General features: G+C 44.3%; 1 protein-coding gene across 4 annotated transcripts in view; it reads right to left on the bottom strand.

The window, feature by feature from the left end:
* The window catches only part of LOC137369137 (small conductance calcium-activated potassium channel protein 2-like), a 151797-nt gene that overhangs the window by 100470 nt on the left and 27407 nt on the right, over positions 1-23920 (bottom strand). For all 4 annotated transcript variants that reach the window (XM_068029857.1, XM_068029856.1, XM_068029858.1 and 1 more), the window contains exon 3: positions 15282-15700. In XM_068029857.1, coding sequence (XP_067885958.1) covers positions 15282-15700 — 419 coding nt within the window. The remainder of the gene's footprint in view (positions 1-15281; positions 15701-23920) is intronic.

Raw genomic sequence — 23920 nt, 5'->3', positions numbered from 1 at the left:
AAAAGGGAACTTTCATATTTCATACTGTGTTGATGCTTTGCTTCGTTACTGGTTATATTTTGTTTTATAATAAACTGATAATTTTGTTGTTTATTAAAAATACCTGGATGGTGTATTTTATTCTGGGATAAAAAGTAGGGTCTATGATTGACCGTATTGGTGTGTGGGTAAACATTTAAATATATGTTGTGACCTGTGGAGAATTGGAACTAGTAAAGACAGTGCACTCCTCCCACCTTGGTTGTAACAAGAGTGAGATGATGCAAAAAAAGTGTGCATCTGACAGACATCAGGTGGATAATACAATTGAGGACCAGGCTGAATATAGAAAGTTCAGCTGGGAAGTGAAAAAAGAAATGAGAAGCAAACAGAGTATGAGAAGAGGCAGGCAGCTAACCTAAAAGGGAATCCAAGAGTCTTTGACAGGCATATAAATAGTAAAACGGTGGTAAAAGGAGGGTGGGGCTGAGTAAGGAGCAAAATGCTGATCTACACATGGAGGCAGAGGGCATGGCTGAAGCACTAAATAAATACGATGTATCTGTCTTTACCAAGGAAGAAGATGCTTCCCAAGTCATAGTGAAACAGGAGGTGGTTCAGTTATTGGATGGGCTAAACATTGATAAAACGGAGGTATTAGAGTTAAAGTTAATAAGTTACTTAAAGTTGATGAGTCACCAGGACTAGATGAGATGCATCTGAGGAGATTGAGGGAAGTGAGGGTGAAAATTGCAGAGGCAGTGACCATAATCTTCCAGTCCTCATTAGACACAGGGGTTGTCCCAAATGACTGGAGAATTGCAAATGTCACATCCTTGCTCAAAAAAGGCTAAAAGGATAAGTTCAGCAACTACAGGCCAGTCGGTTTAACCTCTATGGGGGGGGGGGGGGGGCCGGGGGGCGGGGGGGGGGGGAGGCTTTTAGAAACAACAATTCGGTACTAAATTACCAGTCACCTGGATAGATGTGGATTGATCAAGGAGAGCCAGTATGGATTTATTAAGGGAAAATTGTGTTTAACTAACTTGATTAAGTTTTTTGGTGAGGAAACAGAGGGTTGATGAAGGTAATGCAATTGATGTGGTGCATGTGGACTTCCAAAAGGCATTTGATAAAGGGTCACAAAACAGGCTTGCCAGTAAAGTGGAATAAAAGGGACAGTGGTAACATGGATACAAAGTTGGCTGAGTGGCAGGAAACACAAAGCAGTGGTGAACAGTTGATTGTTGGACTGGAGGAAGGCATGTAGAAGCATAGAAAAATTACGGCACAGAAGGAGGCCATTCAGCCCGTGTCCGTGCCGGCCGAAAAAACTAGCAGCCCAACCTAATCCCACCTGACAGCACTTGGTCCGTAACCTTGCAGGTTTCAACACTTCAGGTTCATGTCAAGGTACCTTTTAAAGGAATTGAGGGTTTCTGCCTCCATTGCTATTCCTGGCAGTGAATTCCAGATACCCACCATCCTCTGTATAAAACTAGTGTTTTATACAGTTCCAGCATTGCATCCCTGCTTTTGTATTCTGTACCTTGGCCAATAAAGGAAAGCATTCCATATGCCTCCTTCTTCATTTTATCTACTTGTCCTGCCACCTTCAGGGTCCTGTGGATATGCATGCCAAGGTCTTTCACTTCATCTACCCCTCTCAATATCCTCCCATTTATTGTGTATTCCCTTGCTTTGTTTGCCCTCCCCTATTGCATTACCTCACACTTTTCTGGACTGAATTCCATTTGCCACTTTTCTGCCCACTCAACCAAACCATTGATATCTTTCTGGAGTCTACAGTTATCCTCTTCGCTATCAACTACATGGCCAATTTTTGTGTCATCAGCAATTTCCCAATCATGCCTCCCACATTTAAGTTCAAATCATTAATATATACCACAAACAGCAAGGGACCCAACACTGAGCCCTGTGGAACGCCACTGGAAACCGCTTTCCATTGGCAAAAACATCCGTCGAATTGTTTCCTGCTCTGAGCCAATTTTGGATCGAACCTGCCACATTCTCCTGTATCCAATGGGCTTTCATTTTACTGACCAATCTGCCATGTGGAACCTTGTCAAATGCCTTACTAAAATCCATGTAAACCACATCCACTGCACTGCCCTCATCAACCCTCTTTGTTACTTCCTCAAAAAACTCAATCAAGTTAGTAAGACATGACATAATAAAAACAAGAAATGCTGGAAATACTCAGCAGGTCTGGCAGCATCTGTGGAGAGAGGAACAGAGTTAACATTTCAGGTTAGTGACCCTTCATCAGAACTGACAAATATTAGAAATGTAAAAGGTTTTAAGCAAGTAAAGCAGGGGTGGGGCAAGAGATAACAAAATAGGTGTTGACAGGACAAGATCACAGAGAATAACTGACCAGAAGGTCATGGAACAAAGGCAAATGGTATGTTAATGGTGTGGTGAAAGACAAAGCATTAGTACAGAGAGGGTATCAATTGACAGAAAAATGAACAGCCCTGGCTCCAAGCATCAACATTAAAAGAAAACAGTGGGTAGGTACAGTAGAAACAAACTAAAATAAACTAAAATAAAACAAACAAATAAAAAAAAGAAAAAATAATTAAAAATAAAAAGGGGGGCCCATCATGCTCTGAAATTACTGAACTCAATGTTCAGTCTGACAGGCTGTAGTGTGCCTATTAGGTAAATGAGGTGCTGTTCCTCGAGCTTGCGTTGATGTTTGCTGGAACACTGCAGTAATCCCAGGACCGGGAGGTAAGCATGAGAGCGGTGGGGTGGGGGGGGTTGTTGAAATGCGAGCAACCGGAAGCTCGGGGTTCATGCTGACAGACTGAGTGGAGGTGTTCCGCAAAGCAGGTAACCCAATCTCTGCATTTGGTCTCCCCAATGTAGAGGAGACCACATTGTCAGCAGCAAATACAATATACTAAATTGAAAGAAGTATAAGTAAATCACTGCTTCACCTGAAAGTCGTGTTTGGGTCTTTGGATAGTGAGGAGAGAGGAGGTAAATGGGCAGGTATTGCACCTCCTGCGATTGCAGGGGAAGGTGCCATGGGAAGGGGACGAGGTGGTGGGGGTAATGGAGGAGTGGACCAGGGTGTCGCGAAGGGATCGATCCCTTCGGAATGCTGACATGGAGGGGAGGGGAAGATGCTTTTGGTAGTGGCATCACGCTGGAGGTGGCGGAAATGGCGGAGGACGATCCTTTGGACGTGGAGGCTGATGGGGTGGAAAGTGAAGTCAAGCGGAACCCTGTCGCAGTTCTGGGAGGGAGGGGAAGGGGTGAGGGTCGAGGTGCGGGAAATGGGCCAGATACGGTTGAGGGCCCTGTCAGCCACAGCGGGGGGGAATCCTCGGTTGAGGAAAAAAGGAAGACATATCAGAAGCGCTGTTGTGGAAGGTAGCAGCATCAGAGCAGATGCGTCGGAGATGGAGAAACTGGGAGAATGGAATGGAGTCCTTACTGGAAGCAGGGTGTGAAGAAGTGTAGTCAAGGTAGCTCTGGGAGTCGGCGGGCTTATAATGAATATTTGTAGACAGCCTATCCCCAGAGATGGAGACAGAGAAGTCGAGGAAGAGAAGGGAAGTGTCGGAGATGGACCATGTAAAGATGAGAGAAGGGTGGAAATTAGATGCAAAGTTGATAAAGTTTTCTAGTTTGGGGCGGGAGCAGGAAACTGCACCGATACAGTCATCAATGTACCAGAAAAAGAGTGGGGGAGGGGGCCTGAGTAGGACTGGAACAAGCAACGTTCGACATATCCCACAAAAAGACAGGCATAACTAGGACCCATGCGGGTACCCATAGCAGCACCTTTTACTTGAAGAAAGTGAGTGGAGTTGAAGGAGATGTTGTTCAATGTGAGAACAAGTTCTGCCAGGCACAGGAGGGTGGTGGTGGATGGGGACTGGTTGGGCCTCTGTTCAAGGAAGAATCGGAAAGCCCTCAAAGTAAGACATGACCTTTCCTTAACAAATCCATGCTGACTATCCTTGATTTATCCATGCCTTTCTAAGTTGCAGTTTATCCTGTCTCTCAGAATTGATTCTAATAATTTACCCACCACCGAGGTCAGACTGATCAGCCTATAATTATTTGGCCTATCCCTCGCACCCTTTTTAAACAATGGTACAATGTTCACAGACCTCCAATCGTCTGGAACCTTGCCTGTATCTAGTGAGGATCTAAAGATGATCCTCAGCACATCCGCTATTTCCTCCCTGGCTTCCTTTAACAACCTGGGATGCAATCCATCCAGCCCTGGCGATTTATCCACTTTCAAGGATGTCAGACCGTCTGGTACTTCCTCTCTCATTATGCTTATCGTATCTAATATTTCACACTCCTCCTCTTTAACTACAGTGTCTGCATCAACCCTCTCCTTTGTGAAGACAGAGACAAAAATCTCATTAAGAACCCTGCCCACATATTCTGCATCCATGCACAAGTTCCCTTGTACATCTTTGATGGTCCCTACCCTTTCCTTAGTTATCCTCTTGCTCTTAATGTCCTGATAAAACATCTTTGGGTTTTCCTTGATTTTGCCTGCCAATAATTTCTCATGTGCTCTCTTTGCTTTTCTAATTTCCTTTTTTACTTCACCCCTGCACTTTCTATACTCCGCTAGGATTTCTAAAGTATTAAGTTTTTTTGTGATCTTCATAAGCTTTCTTTTTCTGTTTTAACTTACCCTGTAAGCTTCTAGATAACCAGGGGCTGTAGATTTGCCAGTACCACGCTTTATCTTTGTGGGAACATGTCTATACTGTGCCTGTAGCATCTTGCTTTTAAATGCCTCCCACTAGTTTGCCACTGATTTTCCTACAAGTAGCTATATCCAGTCCACTTTCGCCAGGTCACCTCTCAGTTTTGTAAAATTTGCTTTCCCCCAATTGAGAACCTTTACTCCTATTTTATCTTTGTCCTTTTCCATGATTATGCTAAAACTGACCGTATTCTGGTCACTATCTCCAAAATGGTCACCCACTGTTACTTCATCCACTTGCCCAGCTTTATTACCCGAGACTAAATCTAGAATTGCGCCCCCTTTTGTTGGGCTTGTTACATGCTGGCTAAATAAGTTCTCTTGAATGCAGTTCAAGAATTTTGTGCCCTCTATGCCCTTCACACTATCTGTATACCTTTTGATCTAGTGGGGCTCCCTCGGGGTCAGTGTTAGAACCATTGCTTTTTTTGATCTATTTCAATGATCTAGACTTGGGCATAAGTGGCACAATTCCAAAATTTGTGGTTGCCACAAAACTTGGAAGTATAGTGAACTGTGAGGAGGATAAGGACTTCAAGAGGGCATAAATAGGCTGGAAAATGAGTGGAAATGTGGCAGGTAAAATTTAATGCAGAGAAAAAAGTGGTTATTCATTTTAGTAGGAAGAATGAGCAGAGGCAATATGAAATAAAGGGTACAATTCTAAAGGGGGTGCAGAGCAGAGAGACGTGGGGGTATAGGTGCACAGATCATTGAAGGTGGCAGGGCAGGTTGAGGAAGTGGTTAATAAAGCATACGGGATACTGGGCTTTATAAATAGGGGCGTAGAGTACAAAAGCAAGCAAGTTTTGATAAACCTTTATAAAACACTGGTTCAGCCTCAACTGGAGTATTGTGTCCAATTCTGGGCAACACACTTCAGGAAGGCTGTGAAGGTATTAGAGAAAGTACAGAAAAGATTTACAAGAATGGTTCCAGGGATGTGGGACTTCAGTTACGAGGATAGATTGAATCTGGGGCTATTCTTAAAGAAGGTTAAGAGGAGAATTGAGAGAGGTGCTCAAAATCATGAGTGGTTTGTACACAGTAGATGGGGAGAAACTGTTCCCATTGACAGAAGGGTTGTGAACCAGAGGCCACCGATTTAAAATGATTAGCAAAAGAAGCAACGGTGACTTGAGAAAAAACATTTTAAGCAGCAAGTGGTTAGGATCTGGAATGCACTGCCTAAGAGTATGGTGGAGGCAGATTCAATTGAGGCTTTCAATAGAGAATTTGATAATTTTCTGAAGAGAAAAAATTTGTAGATCTAAGGCGAAAATGCAGGCAAGTGGGACTAGGTGAATTGCACTTGCAGAGAGCCAGCATGGATACGACTGGCATATGAACTCCTTCTGTGCTGGAACCATTGTATGATTCTATGATTGCTGCAGAACATTTTCAATTTTAAATGACTGGAGGCTTTTACTGACCTTCAATAAATCTTGTTTGTTATTGATTGTATGAAGCACCTGGAGACCTTTTACTATGTTAAAGGCATGATATAAAAGCAAATTGCTGTTGTTACAATTAAAAGAATATCCTGTTTCATAAAGACAGATTCATTAAGTCACACGGGGGCGGCACAGTGGCGCAGTGGTTAGCACTGCAGCCTCACAGCTCCAGTGACCCGGGTTCAATTCTGGATACTGCCTGTGTGGAGTTTGCAAGTTCTCCCTGTGACTGCGTGGGTTTCCTCCGGGTGCTCCGGTTTCCTCCCACAGCCAAAGACTTGCAGGTTGATAGGTAAATTGGCCATTATAAATTGCCCCTAGTATAGGTAGGTGGTCGGGGAATATAGGGACAGGTGAGGATGTGGTAGGAATATGGGATTAGTGTAGGATTAGTTTAAATGGGTGGTTAATGGTCGGCACAGACTCGGTGGGCCGAAGGGCCTGTTTCAGTGCTGTATTTCTAAATCTAAATCTAACATAACACACAATGGGCTGAATTTTGTCGTCCCGCCGCTGCTCCTGGAACATAGCGGTCGTCCCTCATGTGAGCCATGTGGCTGTGCTGCCAAGATTACACGGCAGGCGACCACTTACCATAATGACAGCGGCCACCCACCCCACGCCCAATCACGTGGCGGGGCCGCATTGACGATGTTGTGAACCGTGTCACCTGATGCAGGAGCAGGTGCTGCTGCCATCTTTAAAAGGCTGCCAGCCTGCAAATAGTGTATCCAAATGCAGAATTGCCCCTTCCCCCTCATCCATAAAATAATGCAGAGTTGCCCCCTTCCCTCCCTTATCCACACACACACTGCAGAGTTGACCCTTTCCCCGCCTCGGTGACGCCAGCTTTTCAAAGACAGGAAAGTGAAGGCGTGTATGTGCTGCAAGTCGAGCTCAAGATTGGAACTGCTGTTAGGATCGTGGCAAATTACATTCAAATGGATGCAAAGAGGTACTTACCATATTTATTATGAGGACATGAAAGCAGAGCTAGCTAAAGTGAACTGCCAAATCAGGTTAAGGGATAGGTCAATAGAGATGCAGTAGCAGACATTTAAGGCGATATTTCAGAACACACAGAATAGATATATTTCAACGAGAAAGAAAAATTCCAAGGGTGGGTCTGCCATCTATAGTTAACTAAAATAATTAAAGATAGTATCAAATTTTTAAAAAAAGCCTATAATTGTGCAAAGATGGGAGGCAGGTCAGAAGATTGGACAGAATATAAAAACAACAAAGAATGATTAAAGGATTGATAAGGAAGGTAAAATTAGAGTACGAGAGAAAGCTAGCTAAAAATATAAAGACAGATAGTAAGCGTTTCTATAGATATTTTAAAAAGAGAGTTAACAAAGTGAGCGTTGGTCCTACAGAAAGTGTGTCTGGGGAATTAATAATGGATAATAAGGAGATGGCAGATGAACTGAACGAATACTTTGCATCAGTCTTCACGATTGATGATGCAAGTAACATCCCAGTATTAGCTGTAAGTCAGGAAATGGAAGGGAGGGAGAAACTCAAGAAAATTAGAATCACTTGGGAAGTAGTACTGAACAAATTGTTGGAGCTGCAGGCTGACAAGTCCACGGGTCCTGATGGACTTCATCCTAGGGTGTTAAAAGAAGTGGCTAGTGAGATAGTTGATGCGTTCATTTTAATTTTCCAAAATTCCCTAGATTCGGGGAAAGTTCCATTAGATTGGAAAATAGAAAATGTAACTCTTTTATTCAAAAAAGGAGGGAGACAGAAAGCAAGAAACTACAGGCCAGTTAGCTTAACATCTGTCTTAGGGAAAATGCTTGAAGCTATTATTAAAGACATTAAAGCAGGGCCTTTAGAAAAACTCAACGTAATCAGGCAGAGTCAACATGGTTTTGTGAAAGGGAAATCACGTTTAACCAATTTATTGTTGTTCTTTGAGGGAGTTACATGTGCTGTGGATAAAGGAGTACCAGTGGATGTATTGTACTTAGATTTCCAGAAGGCATTTGATAAGGTGCCACATCAAAGGTTATTGCAGAAAATAAAAGCTCATGGTGTAGGGGGTAACATATTGGCATGGATAGCTAAAAGGAAACAGAGAGTAGGCATAAATGGGTCATTTTCTGGTTGGCAAGATGTAACGAGTGGTGTGCCACAGCATTCTGTGTTGAGGCCTCAACTTTTTGCAATTTATATAAATGACTTAGATGAAGGGACTGAAGGTATGGTTGCTAAATTTGCTGATGACACAAAGCTAGGTAGGAAAGTAACTTGTGAAGAGGACATAAGGGGGCTACAAAGGGATATAGATAGGTTAAGTGAGTGGGCAAAGACCTGGCAAATGGTGCATAATGTAGGAAATTGTGAAAATTGTCCACTTTGGCAGGAAGAATAAAAAAGCATATGATCTAAATGGTGAGAGGTTGCAGAGCTCGGAGATGCAAAGGGATCTGGGTGTCCTAGTGTATGAATCGCAAAAGGTTAGTATGCAGGTACAGCATATAATTAGGAAAGGTAATAGAATGTTATCGTTTATCGCGAGGGGAATGGAATACAAAAGTATGGAGGTTATGCTTCAGTTATACAGGGCATTGGTGAGACCACATCTAGAATACTGTGCACAGTACTGGTCTCCTTATTTAAGGAAGGATGTAAATGCGTTGGAGGTAGTACAGAGAAGGTTTACTAGACTAATACCTGGAATGGGTGGGTTGTCTTATGAGGAAAGATTGGACAGGCTAGGCTTGTATCCGCTGGAATTTAAAAGAGTAAGAGGCGACTTGATTGAAACATATAAGTTCCTGAGGGGTCTTGACAGGGACGATGTGGAAAGGTTGTTTCCCCTTGTGGGAGAATCTAAAACTAGGGGTCATTGTTTTAAAATAAGGGGTCGTCCACTTAAGACAGAGGAGGAGAAATGTTTTCTCTCGGAGGGTCTGAGTCTTTGAAATTCTCTTCCTCAAAAGGTGGTGGAAGCAGAGTCTTTGAATATTTTTAAAGCAGAGGTAGATAGATTCTTGATAAGCAAGGGGGTGGAAATATGGAGTAATCAGTTCAGCCATGAAATTATTGAATGGCGGAGCAGGCTCGAAGGGCCGAGTGGCCTACTTCTGCTCCTAATTCATATGTTTTTATGTTCATATTTAAAGTAGGGTCCCATCGCAGAGCGGCGGAGGTGCCGCCACTGAGCTTCGCTAATCCCGGTAAGATTGGAACCGTCTATCCCGGCCTCGGGTTCCATGGCGGCCGCTGCCACTCCGATTATCCACCACCCCACCACAACCCTGACCATGAAACCAAATGTCAAGAGAACAAAATCCAGCCCAATGTATTATGCTGCTGATAAAATGTAGCTATGTATTAATGGACCTGTCCCTTTAAGGCCAAAAAGATTTTTTTGCCCTCTCTCTAAACAATACTTTACACCATGAATGTTGCTTTTATCATAGATTAGTATTTAGATTGTGGTAGAGCAGTATAACAGTTGAGGATGATTTGGTTTATTAGCAATTGCCCAGTGATAAATATGACTGCAATAAACAAACTTAATAGGTTTTCCCCCCATATGAAACTGGAACTGTCAAATTATTATTACAGTCTGAACATTATGTTTTACTTAATTTTAAACTAGGCTTTAATAAACTAATCACACACCCAATGGAAAATCATCAATCAACTGAGTGCTCTTTGCATACACTACTAAACTCTTGAAAGCGTAATAAAAATAGATTTTCTTCAGCGTGAGACTTCATATGGTACGAGATGTGTGTTGTTTGACCCAAGCTCAGTTTCCTACCCCACATCCAACCTATTACTCAAAACCACTTTCCTTCACCTTGCTTGACCCTATCTCTTCCCCACTGCTCATCTCAAAGCCTGACTTCTTGCCAATTTCCACTCTATACAGGCCACAACTCATTTGAAATATCAGCCAGGATTTTACTGGCAGCAACCAAGTCTCAACATTGCGACAGAAAGCGGGTGGCATAGCCACACGGGTGGGGAGCAGAGTTGTGAACAAGATATTCTCAGGGCTGGCCAATTAATGGCCAGCAGGTGGGGGAGCCAGCCAGTGAGTTGACACGGGCAGTGGGATGTTCCAGCTCAGGCAACACTGGCGCCATCTTTAAAAGGCAGCCAGCAGCACTTGTACATGCAGCCCCAGAGGAACAGCTAGGGAGCCCTGGCAACTACACCAATTGCTGACATGGCTAAAGCACGATTCCTCCCTGGAGGTGCTCCTCCAGGCTCGACTGTACAGCACAGCAAGAAGAGACCGACTCGTCAAACCAAGCAGGTCTGGATGGAAGTTGGAGAGGAGGTCAGCATCCTTGGGGTTGTTCTCCGTACCTGGCTGCAGTGCCGAAAGCGCATCAATGACCTGATGCGTTCTGGCAAGGTGAGTGCAATTCATAACATTAAAGGTTGCAGCCTTAAATGTGACTAAAGATGAATATGTGAATGGAGAAGGGGTTGGCCATCCAGTTAGCGGAGATGCCCAGGCATCAGCAATGGCTGTCAGATACATGTCAGTCTCTCCGTGCAGGACACTGGTCAGGCACAGGTGACTCCCGCAAAGTCAGTATTGATTGGCCGCATGTAGGAGGAAGGACATTGGCACCATAATGAACAGTTAAGCTGCCACTAACATAGGAGTCATGCATCTCTTTGATGGGCGAGTAACAATGGGAATTTATATACTTGCAGGAGAGCTCACAATGCAAGGGAAAGATAAAGAACTGGAGATGGTGTGCCCTACATGGCCGTCCTCACTCCCATGGAGGAAGAGACTTTGGAGCTGGGCAGCAGGGAGGCAGAGAAGGCAATCATTGATGTGGTGAGATGAGTGTGGAGCCCCGAGAGATTGGGTGGCCTAATGGATGGGTGCAAGAGACCCCCTGACTAGCACAAAGCATTGTGCTCATGTGTGCTCCACCGTTCACACAGAGCTCCAGATGATGAGTATTCAGGAGGACGTGTTGCAATAGCATAGCCCCCTCATCAGTATTTTCTCTCTTGTAGGTCATAGACAAGAGCGGCCAGTCACCGAGTCCGAACAACAACTGCCCACCTCTGAGGAGGAAAAGGAGATCTCAGAAGGTGCACCATCATGTCACTCCCCCACACCCTCCACCAGTGCAGATACTCTCACTTTGATGGGTAGTTGCACACGAGGAATAATGGGGTCATAACCTGGTGAGCACACCACAGCCTGAGCAGCTGACGGAGGCAGTGACAGTGGAAGCCACTCACACTCAGAGGACTGTGGGAGAGCCCTGCGATGCTCAGCTTTAGGCCTGATGACATGTCTCTGGAATCATCAACAAGGCAGCAGATGCTGGAGCTACAGTGAGAGGTGCGGGAGAGCTTCCAGAGCAGAGCTTCCAGAGGCTACGTGCACCCATGCACAGACGATGAAGGAATCCATCCAAGCCATCAGTGCAGCCATGATTCTGGTGTGAAAATGCATAGTTTCCTCCATCAAGAGACTGGCGACACTCATGGTGAGCCACATCCAGCAAGCCACCCAGTGGATGCTGGAGATATGTGCAAATCTGCATGCCATCACCTCCTCCATGAACTCTGTGGAGCAACGGCTGGGCGAAAGGGAGATGAGATGCCTGGAGTCCTCGCCAGGTCCTTGGATCTCAGGTAAACAGGGAGGGACAAGTGTGTTCTGAAGGGGTAGAGGAGCAGCTCTCTGCAGGACATTCCTGGTGTAGGGTCCTCGTCCCCTCGGACGGTGACACTATTGCCTCACAAAGCCATGAAGACAGAAACATCTCCTGCACCTGTGGAGGAGGCCCTCAATAGGCTGGGGCCCTCCAGTCTCAGGCAACTAGAGGACAACCACCACAGTCATCGAAATCTACGGAGCAGAAAGGTCAGTAGCCTACCTGCACCCCAGCTGACAGCGCAAGGGGAGCATCATGTAGGAGCACCCACAAGTGCGTAAAATGTCCACCTTGCTGTACTTGGGCTTCACGCGTTTATATTTTGATATTAGATGTCACCTTGCTGTGTGTTGTCTTCGATGAATTCTGAAATCATGAACCACAAAAAGAACCCTTTACTTTTTTCACATTACCAGTCCATTAACAGTTCGCTGGCTCCCGCAAAGGGTGTGATGGAAAGGAGGTCAATGCATTTCCCATGCCTTTGCCTCATGTGATGACAGGTCCAGGGAAATTGTAAGGGCATTCAAGGAAATGGCAACAGGGCTGAAGAAGGTGGAAGCTTTATTGGATTGACTGGGTATGTAAGTAATCTGAAACTTGCCTGTATTAACAAGTCATGAGCCTCCCTTGCGCATGCCTCATTGTGCCTTACCTGCTGACTCTTAGGTTCTTCATCCTGTTGCGCCTGGTCACTTTCCCCCACCATATTCTCATCCTCAGATGAGGCATCACACTCCAGGATGTTTTCATCGATCAAAGGTTCTCCCCTCTCTAGCATTGGGTTGTGCAGAGCACAGCACACCGCAATGATACGCGAGACCCTTGCTGGAACATATTGAAGGGCTCCACCAGATCTATCCAGGCATTGCAACTGCAAGCTCTATGGTCTGTGCAATGCTCACTTGAGTTGCCCCCTATGGCAGCTATTGTATCTCCTCTGCATCTGTGCTTGAGTTCCACACAGCAGCAAGTAGCCATTTCATCAGTGGGTAGCCCTTGTCACCCAGTATCCATCCTTGAAGGCATGTGATGGGCCTAAAAAAGTCAGGCACCTGGGATTGCCTTAGTATGTAGGCATCGTGGCAGCTTCCCAGGAATCCTGCACAGACCTGAAGGATCCGTTTGTGGTGGTCGCAGACCAGTTGTACAGTGAGCAAGTGGAATCCCTTCCTGTTGATGACAGCTGCTGACTAATCTATGGGAGCCTTGATGACCACATGTTTGCAGTCAATGACACCCTGCACCTGGGGGAATCCAGTAATGGACCCGAATTCTACAGCCCTCTCAGCCTGACTGTCTGGATTGGTGCAAAACCATATGTATTGGCCGACTCTCTTGAACATCGCATTGGTGACCATCTTGATGCAACAATGCGCTGCAGACTGGGAGATCCCACAGATATCTCCAGAAGATCCCTGCAATGATCCTGAGGCACAGAAATTCAGCACCACAGTGACCTTCAACGCCAGCGGCTTTGGGTGCCTGCCACTTCCTAATGGGCTTAGCTCCTCCTCCATCATGGTGCACAGCGTGGTGACCGCCTCCCTGGAGAGGTACAGTCTTTGGCGACACTGTTGCTCCAACATTATCAGGAAACACTGCCTCTGATAATTCACTTTCTCGAGTGAGTAGCATTGTCTGTGCACAAGAGGTTGGTTGTGTGTCCCTTTGTGCCCTCTTCATCCATGCCCCCTTCCAGGTTCATGATCTAGATGTCCCTCTGCGTGTTGCTGCCCATTCCCAGTGGCTGCAGCTCTCTTCCACCCTGATGCTCCCCCTCACTGGAGGTCTCAAAGCCTGACTGAATAAGTGCAAATATTGCACTCAATTCTCAGGGCCTTCCACCCAATCCACCCCCTTACTGTGGACATACAAGTGCCATGTCAGAGAGGACACAACCAGAATGCCTCTGCTGTGCTAGCCAAGTTTGTCTTTGCTCTAGATTACTACTGCTGCTGTCTACTCAGTATCACACACCCTACCAAGCTATGCTACCTTTCAAAATGGCTGCTGACTGTAGCCAACACTGACCTTCCGGCTACTATTGCTGATGAGGTTCTCAAGCTTCGTTGTTCCTGTGCGCCCCTTGTAAAATGGAAAAAAGCTGGTAAAATTACAGTTAATTGCCTGTTTAATGGGCTCAATAACCTTCCTGCCGTGGTCCAGTGCAACTTTCTCCTGCCAGACCAGCTGCCCCTGGTCATAACTGCTCGTGATGAAAACACGTCGGGCTTCCCTCCCGATGCCTTTTGCCCGGCATTTTACCACCCCTCCTTCCTCTTAGCCAGTCTCCCATGTGCTGGTAAAATCCTGTGGCCCACATCCTCATTTACACAAAGCCCTGCCTTTCATCATCTATCGTCACTAAGCTCCATTGGCCATCTCTGTCCCAGGGAACTGATTTTAATGTCTTCATCTTTAAATCCCCTCTCTTCAGTGATCACCTCCAGCCATCTGTACACGTTCCCCTTCCGAACCCGTGATCTCTACCACTGAGAAGGACAAGGGCAGCAGATACACCACCAGCTGCAAGTTCCTGTCAAAGCCACACACCATCCTGACTTGGAACTATATAATTGTTTCTTCACTGTCACTAGGTCAAAATCCTGGAACATTCTTTCTAACAGCACCATGGGTGTACCTATACCCAAGGACTGCAGCGGTTCAAGAAGGCAGCTCACCACTACCTTCTCAAGGGCAATTAAGGATGGGCAATAAATGCTGTCCTAGCCAGCTGTGCCCACATCGCATGAGAAAATATAAAAAAAAACACAAGATTACTCCTCACACCCTCTGCTCCATGATTGGTGGACAGTCGGTTTCAGGCACTATGCCTTCAGAAACTTCCTCCCTAAACATCTATGTCATCCACGCTTTCAGAAGTCTCCTAAAATCCTTTCCTTTGGCCTTGCTTTCATCCTTAATCTCTCTGTTCCCTTTCGTTCCTGTTTGGTGTCTATTTATATCCTCTACCATGTAAAGTATTCTGTGCCATCTTTCTGTGGAGTGCTATAGAAATGTAAGTTGTTTATTCTATTTAGTTTCACAGGTAAGGTGTAATTACACAGAATCTACTTAAAACATTGCAGCGTGAATGATATATCAGATGAATTAAACATGCAATCTTACACATCTGAAAATATTTTTCACATAACTATGAGATAAATCCACCATCTTGTCTTGTTGATATTTCTCAGATTCTTTCTTAAACTTTAAAAAAAAAACTTGTGAACAATACCAAAACAAATTCTGTAGAAACATCATCATCAATGCCACAACAACAAGCTATCTATTATAAGAGACCAGTAATGTTCACTGTTAGGCACAGAAAGTTCAGATTTCTAAAATATAATTTATAATCTGGAATTAAAAGATGTGTTTAAATATTGAAAAAGTTGATGCACTGCTTACCTTTCACAAGCTCGGACAGTCCATGCTGCAATTATCCACAATGAAATGCTGAAAACCAACAATACTGTTCCCGGACATATTGTCATTAAAGTCTTCATTACGAAACGGGTATTGAAGTTTATTTTATTCAGTGCTCCAATACTTCTTGATGAAGCATCCGTAAAAAGTTTGCTATGCAACAGCATTACTCTGGCAATAAGATAAAGTCTAAGAAACATTGGTATTGATAAGATTATATCCACATCTGCTATTGCTGTAGATGTTGTATACGAAAAGGCAAGGCGTGCTGTCCAAGTGAAAGTATAGTTTCCAGGTATTGGATGAATAGCACATACTAGTATTTCCAAACAGATGAAAAAAATCCGCTCATAAGTCATGGCTATTCTCCAGTCGTCTGCGCCATTGTCTACCATGAACAACTGCAAGGAAATGGTATAGTTTTATTACACTGCCACTTTTCACAAAGAGGATCAGTATTCACTTCAAGTGCAGAAATTGCCAAGTTACTCACTAAAAGCATCTTCAAACAGCAGTATAGACAATATGGTACCTTGGTGATACTCAAATATTTTTGAAGCATTAGTTCATTTCTTAGCTGATGTGGCAGAAAAAACAACAATGCCTTCAATGAAAATGAAAATGAAAATGGGGATTTGATATCACCCATTTTATACAATTGCCCAAAGTCTTTCATTTTTAAACAGATTCTGACATTAAAACAAGATGGAGTCACTATCAATGGGATATCATAATTCTCAAACACAGTCCAACCAAATTATTAGAGTCATAGAGTTTTGCAGCACAGAAACAGGCCCTTCAGCCCAACGCACCTGCGCTGACCATCAAGCGCCTGTCCTAACTAATCCCATTTCCCCGCACTTGGCCTGTAGCCTTGTATGTTATGGAGTTTCAAGTTATAGAATAATCGATAGGCACCCATTAAATAATCCCCCACTTATCTCTAGAAATCTTAGAAAAATAGAAACATAGAAATTAAAAGATCTTGAATATATTGCTTTTTAAAGTTCGGATGTTCTTCAATTCTAGTCAGTATTAAGGACAATTTTCTCTAAAGTGTATAACTTCGGAGTTGAATTCATCTCCCCCTTTTTTCTATTGATCATGGTAAAATGTTTATCTGAATTTCAATTCTCAATTATTCTGATATTGCAAATATTAAATATTTCCCAAACTATTTTTACATGCACACATTTTTGTACTTCTGTCAAGTGCATATTTCAACAAATGGCCGAAAGCCAAACTTAAATTTTGAGAAAGTTTATTCTACTGAATTGTCCCATAATCCTTGATGTGACACTGATAGAGTGCTATCAAAAAATATATGCTCCCAGACTGCCCTTAATTGGGGCTAAGTTGGATAGCCTGTTCAAAGAGCCAACACAGACAAGAAGGGCCGAATGGCCACCTCCTGTGCTTAAGATTCTATAAGCAGGATTTTCCAGCGGGCTTTGGAACCCCGACATCAGGTCAAAATGGGGGTCCTGAGCCTGCGCTTGCTGGCAGAAGGATGGGCTCAGCTATTTTACCAGAGGCCACATCCTAATTGGCCGACTCCAGGCTCACAATTCAATTAAGGAGAGCGGGCAGGCTACCAATGCTGCCAACCCAATCAGAGCTCTGGTAGGGGTCAGGAAGACTGAACTGTACATTGGTTCGTGTGACTTCAGCAACTGCAGGAATAGAAAGCAAACTGGGGAAGGGTGCCGCCCGCCCTGACCGCCCCCCACCACCCACCCCGGGTCTCTGACTCTGACCTAGAGTTTCTGCTGCAGGATCTGAGGGACTGAAATGAGGTGTTGTTTGCCAAATCCAGGAGGAAGTGACCAGCTTCTCCAACCAAGCAGGCATGGAAGGAAGTGGCTGATGAAGTGAGCAGCAGGAGTACGGTCCCTTGAATCTGGATACAGTGCACTAAGGGGTTCAAGGACCTCTTGAGGATGGGAAAGGTGAGTGGCATAATACTTTCAGGTGTCAACCCCACACTCTGACGTTCCAAGCATTCTCCTGCACAACAACTCCTCAGAACAACACACCTTGCAGCTCCACTCATCTCTTTCTCACCAGGCACCTCCGCACATCTCCATCTGAACAGCCAACACTCTCACTCACCCTCATCTTTTTGCCATCTCATGGCCATGCCTCACAGCCATCCTCCACAAATGTTGTCCCTCCACACAGTCTGTTTCTCACATTCACAACTCTCTGCTTTCTCTCCTTGCAGAAGAGAACACAGGACTCCAGGGAGAGACAGAGAACCGGGAGGTGGGAGTGGGAATGGCAGACCTCCAGTAACAGTCACCTTGACAGCCACTGGTAATGAGTGCCCACCTGGCCCACCAAGTAGGTGGTCACGTATCAGGAGGCTGCAGATATCATCAACAATCTTACATGAAAACCTGAGCACTGCTGCTCACACAGGTTGAGAGAGCTGATCCTCTGCTGATTTTGCCGGCGAGCTCAAAAAATGGTGGCTCGCACGCGTGGGCCGTATTCCAAAGAGGCGTCGTGATCTCCCACGCAGTGGCTCATTTAAATGGTTTGGAGGGGGCAACTGTCCATTGTTGGCAATGGCATCAGCTGCCTGGGTGCAGGTGCTGTTGCCATTTTTATAGGGCAGCCAGCCCTGCCAGCATATTTAAATTTTTAAAGATACACCCCCCCAAAAAATTTATCAGATAAATTTCTGACGCCCCTTTCCCACCCCCCAATAACAATTACATTAAGTATTTGCTGTTTCCCCCCAAAAACAGTGATCTTTTAAATCTGACCTCCCCCCAACACCACCCCAACCAGACTGCCTCCTGGCACCTATCGGTTACCTTATTTACTAAAAATTATTTATTAAAGAATTTTTTTTTTCTTCTTCAGACTACGATTCTAGCCTGGACCCCAAAATGGGCCCTATTTCTGTATCCAGGTCCCAGCCTAGTTTCTGACCCTGGATTTTTAGGGCCCCTTAATACAAACAGCATTTAATTAACTGAAAACCAACATCACAAAGGAGCACTTTGCAAATTCTTCTAGATTGTGGACAGATCATTTACTGATAGTGGTAATGCAAAAGGTGTGTGCACTAAAGGGAAAATGTTTCAACAGTCGATAAGAATACATCATAAGCTTTTAAAAATATCAAGTGTTTTACAATGTTAAATGACAACTAAACATTGTTGAAATATTATAATGTCTCTGGTGTAGGAAATTGATTATTTATGTAATGTAATCCCATAATTAAATTGGCCTAGCTATTAATTGGAGCTGTGATCTCAGCAACTGAATCCCTATGCTCATTAACTACTCACCAATCTCTAATTATAGATCAGTTCCCACTTCCAACTATACTAATGTTACTAACATTCCCTTTCCCAATATTTTATGAAGAGTGAGATGCCAAAATGACATATTGACCATTGTCTTGCCACTGCTAACCATCACTGTTCATTTTACTTAGCAGAATTAATTAAACTCTTTCTTTTACCTGAGAGCCTTAGATAAAGTAACATATTATTCTGCTTATATTGGTTTGTTTTGTTGTTTTACGTTTCATTCCACAAAATGGAAAGAAACAAGCAATTTCTGGTGAGGGCAGTTTATGATAGGGTGATACTGTTCTGGCATGTGATTAAAAATAGGTTCATTACATATAATGGATGAAAGCAAAAATTATTACGCACTCTGAACTGGCTTTTGGTACAGAGATAGTCATCACTAAACATTGGAATCTCTTCTGTTCAAAGGCTTTCAAACAGCTGAGAAAGTTCAACTTACACTTAAATTATATTGACTACTTGAAATCATCCCCCTTACAAAATTTGATTCCCATTTGCCACCATAAGTAATTCAAACTGACAATTTCTGAACTTGCATTTGGGAAAACAAGATCAGCCTGAAGATGGATTTACCCATGCTTGATTCAGAATCACACAATGTCCTGCCAAAATACATTGGCAGGTGGATACTTGCTGAATCACCACTGCAGATAATAATACTAATAATAACAATCATGCTCTCACTGTTCCTGTCAGCAGATCAGCTTTCCACACAAATAGTTTCTTCTTCACCTATCTGCTCTGCTCCTTTTGCTAACAGTTAGCCAATTTTAAAATCCAAACAAAACATATAAAAAGCAAAAATCTGTAATTTTGGGTACATAACTTTTTTTTTAAAAAAAGGTTTTTCCTTTATTTTAATTTTAGATTTAACCCACAGGTAATAGCGGCAGGACATCTGCTAGGTAAGAGCAAATCAGCTGCACTGGGGAGTGGTCATTTATGTGGATGATAGTTTTGTGTTTCTTCATTCATGCAAAATAAAACTGGGACTTTTCTATGAAACAGAAGACTGCAAATTTGACACTTGAACCTGGACGGCATCAGATTAAATAATGTTTCATGCAGGAGATTTATGTTAGTGTTTGTTATTGGAAAGCCATTAAATGCTCTAATATACTTGCAAACATATTGGTGTTTCGACATTTGAACTTCAAATACACTATTTAAAAATACTTTTTCCTCCACACAATGATTTAAGAAATGGAAACTGTACTTTGGTGGGCCTTTATTCTTTGGAATTTGGGCTCAGCTCCAGCTCAGACTGGTAAAATGAAGGCCATCTTAGACTACTGGCAGTAACCAGCCTATGTGAAAGGAGTTTGAACAATCCTAATCCAATTCCTGGTGTGCATATGCCTACAACACAAACACTGTCCCTAATTTGCATTAACTGACAGATGCAGATAGGATCCTAAGGATGCTTGGTGAGGGAAATAGGAAAAAATGTCACACTTGTACCAGTAGCGGTACCTTACTAAGGTTTGGAAAAGTACCTCTGAAGCATATTGTTGGTACAAAGTACTGGGGGCTTTATTCCACATTGGCTGTGCTATCTCTGGCCTGGTGGTACTCAATGCCGATATTGGATACTCCCTGAAATGGGAATAGTGCTATTCCTCCAATGCTAATATCCCTTTCCCTGATGAGCACAAAAATTGGGAAAAAACTGTACTCACCTTAGTCATCATAAAATGTTTTGCACAGCCAAGTGCTTCCTTTTCAGTTCTGAAGAGGGGTCACTGACCTGAAACGTTAACTCTGCTTCTCTCTCCACAGATGCTGCCAGACATGCTGAGTGTTTCCAGCACTTCTTGTTTTTATTTTAGATTTCCAGCATCCACAGTATTTTGCTTTTATTTTAGTGTTTAATTCACTGCCATTTCTCTTCCAGGAATGCCTACCTTGAAGAAATTCTGCTCTTCTCTCCGACGGGATTTTCGTTTGTCTCTTTTACCTTGTTCAGCTTCATTGCTTTTTATTTCCCTCCTGGTATTTGATAAAGTGTCTACCAAAACTCGTTTTCACAGCCACATCTCCTTCCTCAGTGACTGTCTCCGGCTCCGACCAGTTCTGAAGAAGGGTCACTGACCTGAAATGTTAACTCTGCTTCTTTCTCCACAGATGCTGCCAGACCTGCTGAGTATTTCCAGCATTTGTTTTTACTTCATTTTCATTGTTTTGTGGCATTGCCTAATAAGTACGATTTCCTTTTCCAAAGTTTTGATATGTTCAATCTACAGTTTAAGGGAGATGGTGGTGCAGTGATAAATTCACCAGACAATAATTTAAAGGCTCAGGATAATTCCCTGGGGACACAGGTTCAAATCCCACCACAGCAGCTGGTGAAATTTAAATTCAAGTAATTAATAAAAATCTGGAATTGAAACCTAATGGTGCCATAAAACTATCATCGATTGTCATAAAAACCCACCTGGTTCACTAATGCCCTTTAGGGAAGGAAATCAGCTGTTCTTGCCTGGTCTGGCCGACATAAGACCCGTTGCAATGTGGTTGACTCTTAACTACACTCTGAAATGGCCCAGCAAGCCATTCCGTTGTCAAGGGCAATTAGGGATGGACAACAAATGCTGGTCTTGCCAACGACACCCACATCCCGTGAAAGAATGTGCGAGGATGTGGGAGGTAAGGGTCACCACTTGTGTCCCTGCTGACTTCACCTGTGAGAAGTGCACCCAACATCCTCGCAGACCGCGTTAGGGAACTGGAGCTGGATGAACTTCGGATCATTCAGGATGCAGAGGGGGTGATAGCGAGTAGTTATAGGGAAGTAGTGACACCTAAGTTACAGGATAAAGGTAGCTGGGTGACCGTCAGGGGAGGGAAAGGGAATAGGCGCACAGTGCAGGGAACCCCTGTGGCCGTTTCCCTCAATAATACATATACCGTTTTGGATACGGTTGAGGGGGACGACCTACCAGAGGAAAGCCACAGTGGCCAGGTCTCTGGCACTGAGCCTGGCTCAGTGGCTCAGAAGGGAAGGGGGGAGAATAGGAGAGTGATAGTGATAGGAGATTCAATGGTTAGAGGAACAGACAGGAGATTCTGTGGTCGCGAACGAGACTCCCGGATGGTATGTTGCCTCCCGGGTGCCAGGGTCAGGGATGTCTCGGATCGAGTCTATAGGATTCTTAAGGGGGAGGGGGAGCAGCCAGAGGTCATGGTACATATCGGTACCAATGACATAGCTAGGAAAAGGGATGAGGACCTGAAAAGCGAATATAGGGAGTTAGGTTGGAAGCTGAAAGGCAGGACGAGCAGAGTAGTAATCTCAGGATTGTTACCGGTGCCATGTGCTAGTGAGGCTAGAAACAGGGAGCGAGTGCAGCTGAACACGTGGCTACAGAACTGGTGTAGGAGGGAGGGATTCAGATATGTGGATCATTGGGATACCTTCTGGGGAAGGTGGGACCTGTACAAGAAGGACGGGTTGCATCTGAACTGGAGGGGCACCAATATCCTGGGTGGGAGGTTTGCTAGAGCTCTTCGGGAGGGTTTAAACTAGTTTGGCAGGGGGGTGGGAACCGGAGCCACGGATCAGTGGATGGGGCAGCTGTTGAACAGGCAGATACGGAGTGCAGAGAGTCTGTGAGGAAGGTTAGACAGTTGACAGGGCAAAGTTGCAGCCAGTATGATGGGTTGAAGTGTGTCTATTTTAACGCAAGAAGTGTCAGGAATAAGGGTGATGAACTTAGAGCATGGATCAGTACTTGGAGCTACGATGTTGTGGCCATTACGGAGACGTGGATATCTCAGGGGCAAGAATGGATGTTGGATGTTCCGGTGTTTAGATGTTTCAAAAGGAATAGGGAGGGAGGTAAAAGAGGTGGAGGAGTGGCACTGTTAATCAGGGATAGTATCACAGCTGCAGAAAGGGAGGTCGTCGAGGAGGGTTTGTCTACTGAGTCATTATGGGTGGAAGTCAGAAACAGAAAAGGGGCAGTCACTTTGTTGGGAGTTTTCTATAGACCCCCCAATAGCAACAGAGACATGGAGGAACAGATTGGGAGGCAGATTTTGGAAAGGTGCAGAAGTAACAGAGTTGTTGTCATGGGTGACATGGGTTAGCAAGTTTGCCGATGACACGAAGGTTGCTGGAGTTGTGGATAGTGTGGAAGGCTGTTCTTGGTTGCAACAGGACATTGACAGGATGCAGAGCTGGGCTGAGAAGAGGCAGATGGAGTTCAACCTGGAAAAGTGTGAAGTGATTCATTTTGGAAGGTTGAATTTGAATGCGGAATACAGGTTTAAAGACAGGATTCTTGGTAGTGTGGAGGAACAGAGGGATCTTGGGTCCATGTCCATAGATCGCTCAAAGTTGCCACCCAAGTTGATAGGGTTGTTAAGAAGGCGTATGGTGTGTTGGCTTTCATTAACAGGGGGATTGAGTTTAAGAGCCGTGAGGTTATGCTGCAGCTCTATAAGGCCCTGGTTCGACCACACTTGGAATATTGTGTTCAGTTCTGGTCGCCTCATTATAGGAAGGATGTGGAAGCTTTAGAGAGGGTGCAGAGGAGATTTACCAGGATGCTGCCTGGACTGGAGGGCATGTCCTACGAAGAAAGATTGAGGGAGCTAGGGCTTTTCTCATTGGAGCGTAGAAGGATGAGAGGTGACTTGATAGAGGGGTACAAGATGATGAGAGGCATAGATAGAGTGGATAGCCAGAGACTTTTTCCCAGAGTGGAAAGGGCTATCACCAGGGGGCATAATTTTCAGGAAGGTTTCGGGGAGATGTCAGAGGTAGGTTCTTTACAGAGAGAGTGGTGGGTGCGTGGAATGCACTGCCAGCGGTGGTAGTAGAAGCAGATACATTAGGGGCATTTAAGCGACTCTTGGATAGGTACATGGACGATAGTAGAATGAAGGGTAGGTAGTTCGTTTGATATTAGAGTAGGTTAAATGTTCGGCACAACATTGTGGGCCGAAGGGCCTGTACTGTGCTGTACTGTTCTATGTTCTATGTTCTAATACACTTCTAAGAAATAAATTCAATATTGTTCTTGCTGCACTTGGTCAGTTTGGTGTCCAACATGTGGAAACCTACCAGAATATTTAAGAGCCTTCAAATCAAGCCAATTCTCACAGATGGAAATTTGTTTTCATCGTTCCATCATTGGTGGCCATGCCTTCAGCTGCCTAGGTCCTAAGCTTTGGAATTCCCTCCTTAACTCTCTCCATCTCTCTATTTCTCTTTCCTCCTTTACAAAGCTCCTTAAAACCTACCTCTTTGACTAAGCATTTGGTCACCTATCCTAATATCTCCTTATG

Source organism: Heterodontus francisci, chromosome 4 (genome assembly GCF_036365525.1).
Source record: "Heterodontus francisci isolate sHetFra1 chromosome 4, sHetFra1.hap1, whole genome shotgun sequence".
Lineage (NCBI taxonomy): Eukaryota > Metazoa > Chordata > Chondrichthyes > Heterodontiformes > Heterodontidae > Heterodontus > Heterodontus francisci.
This window is presented reverse-complemented; position numbering and strand designations above follow the sequence as displayed.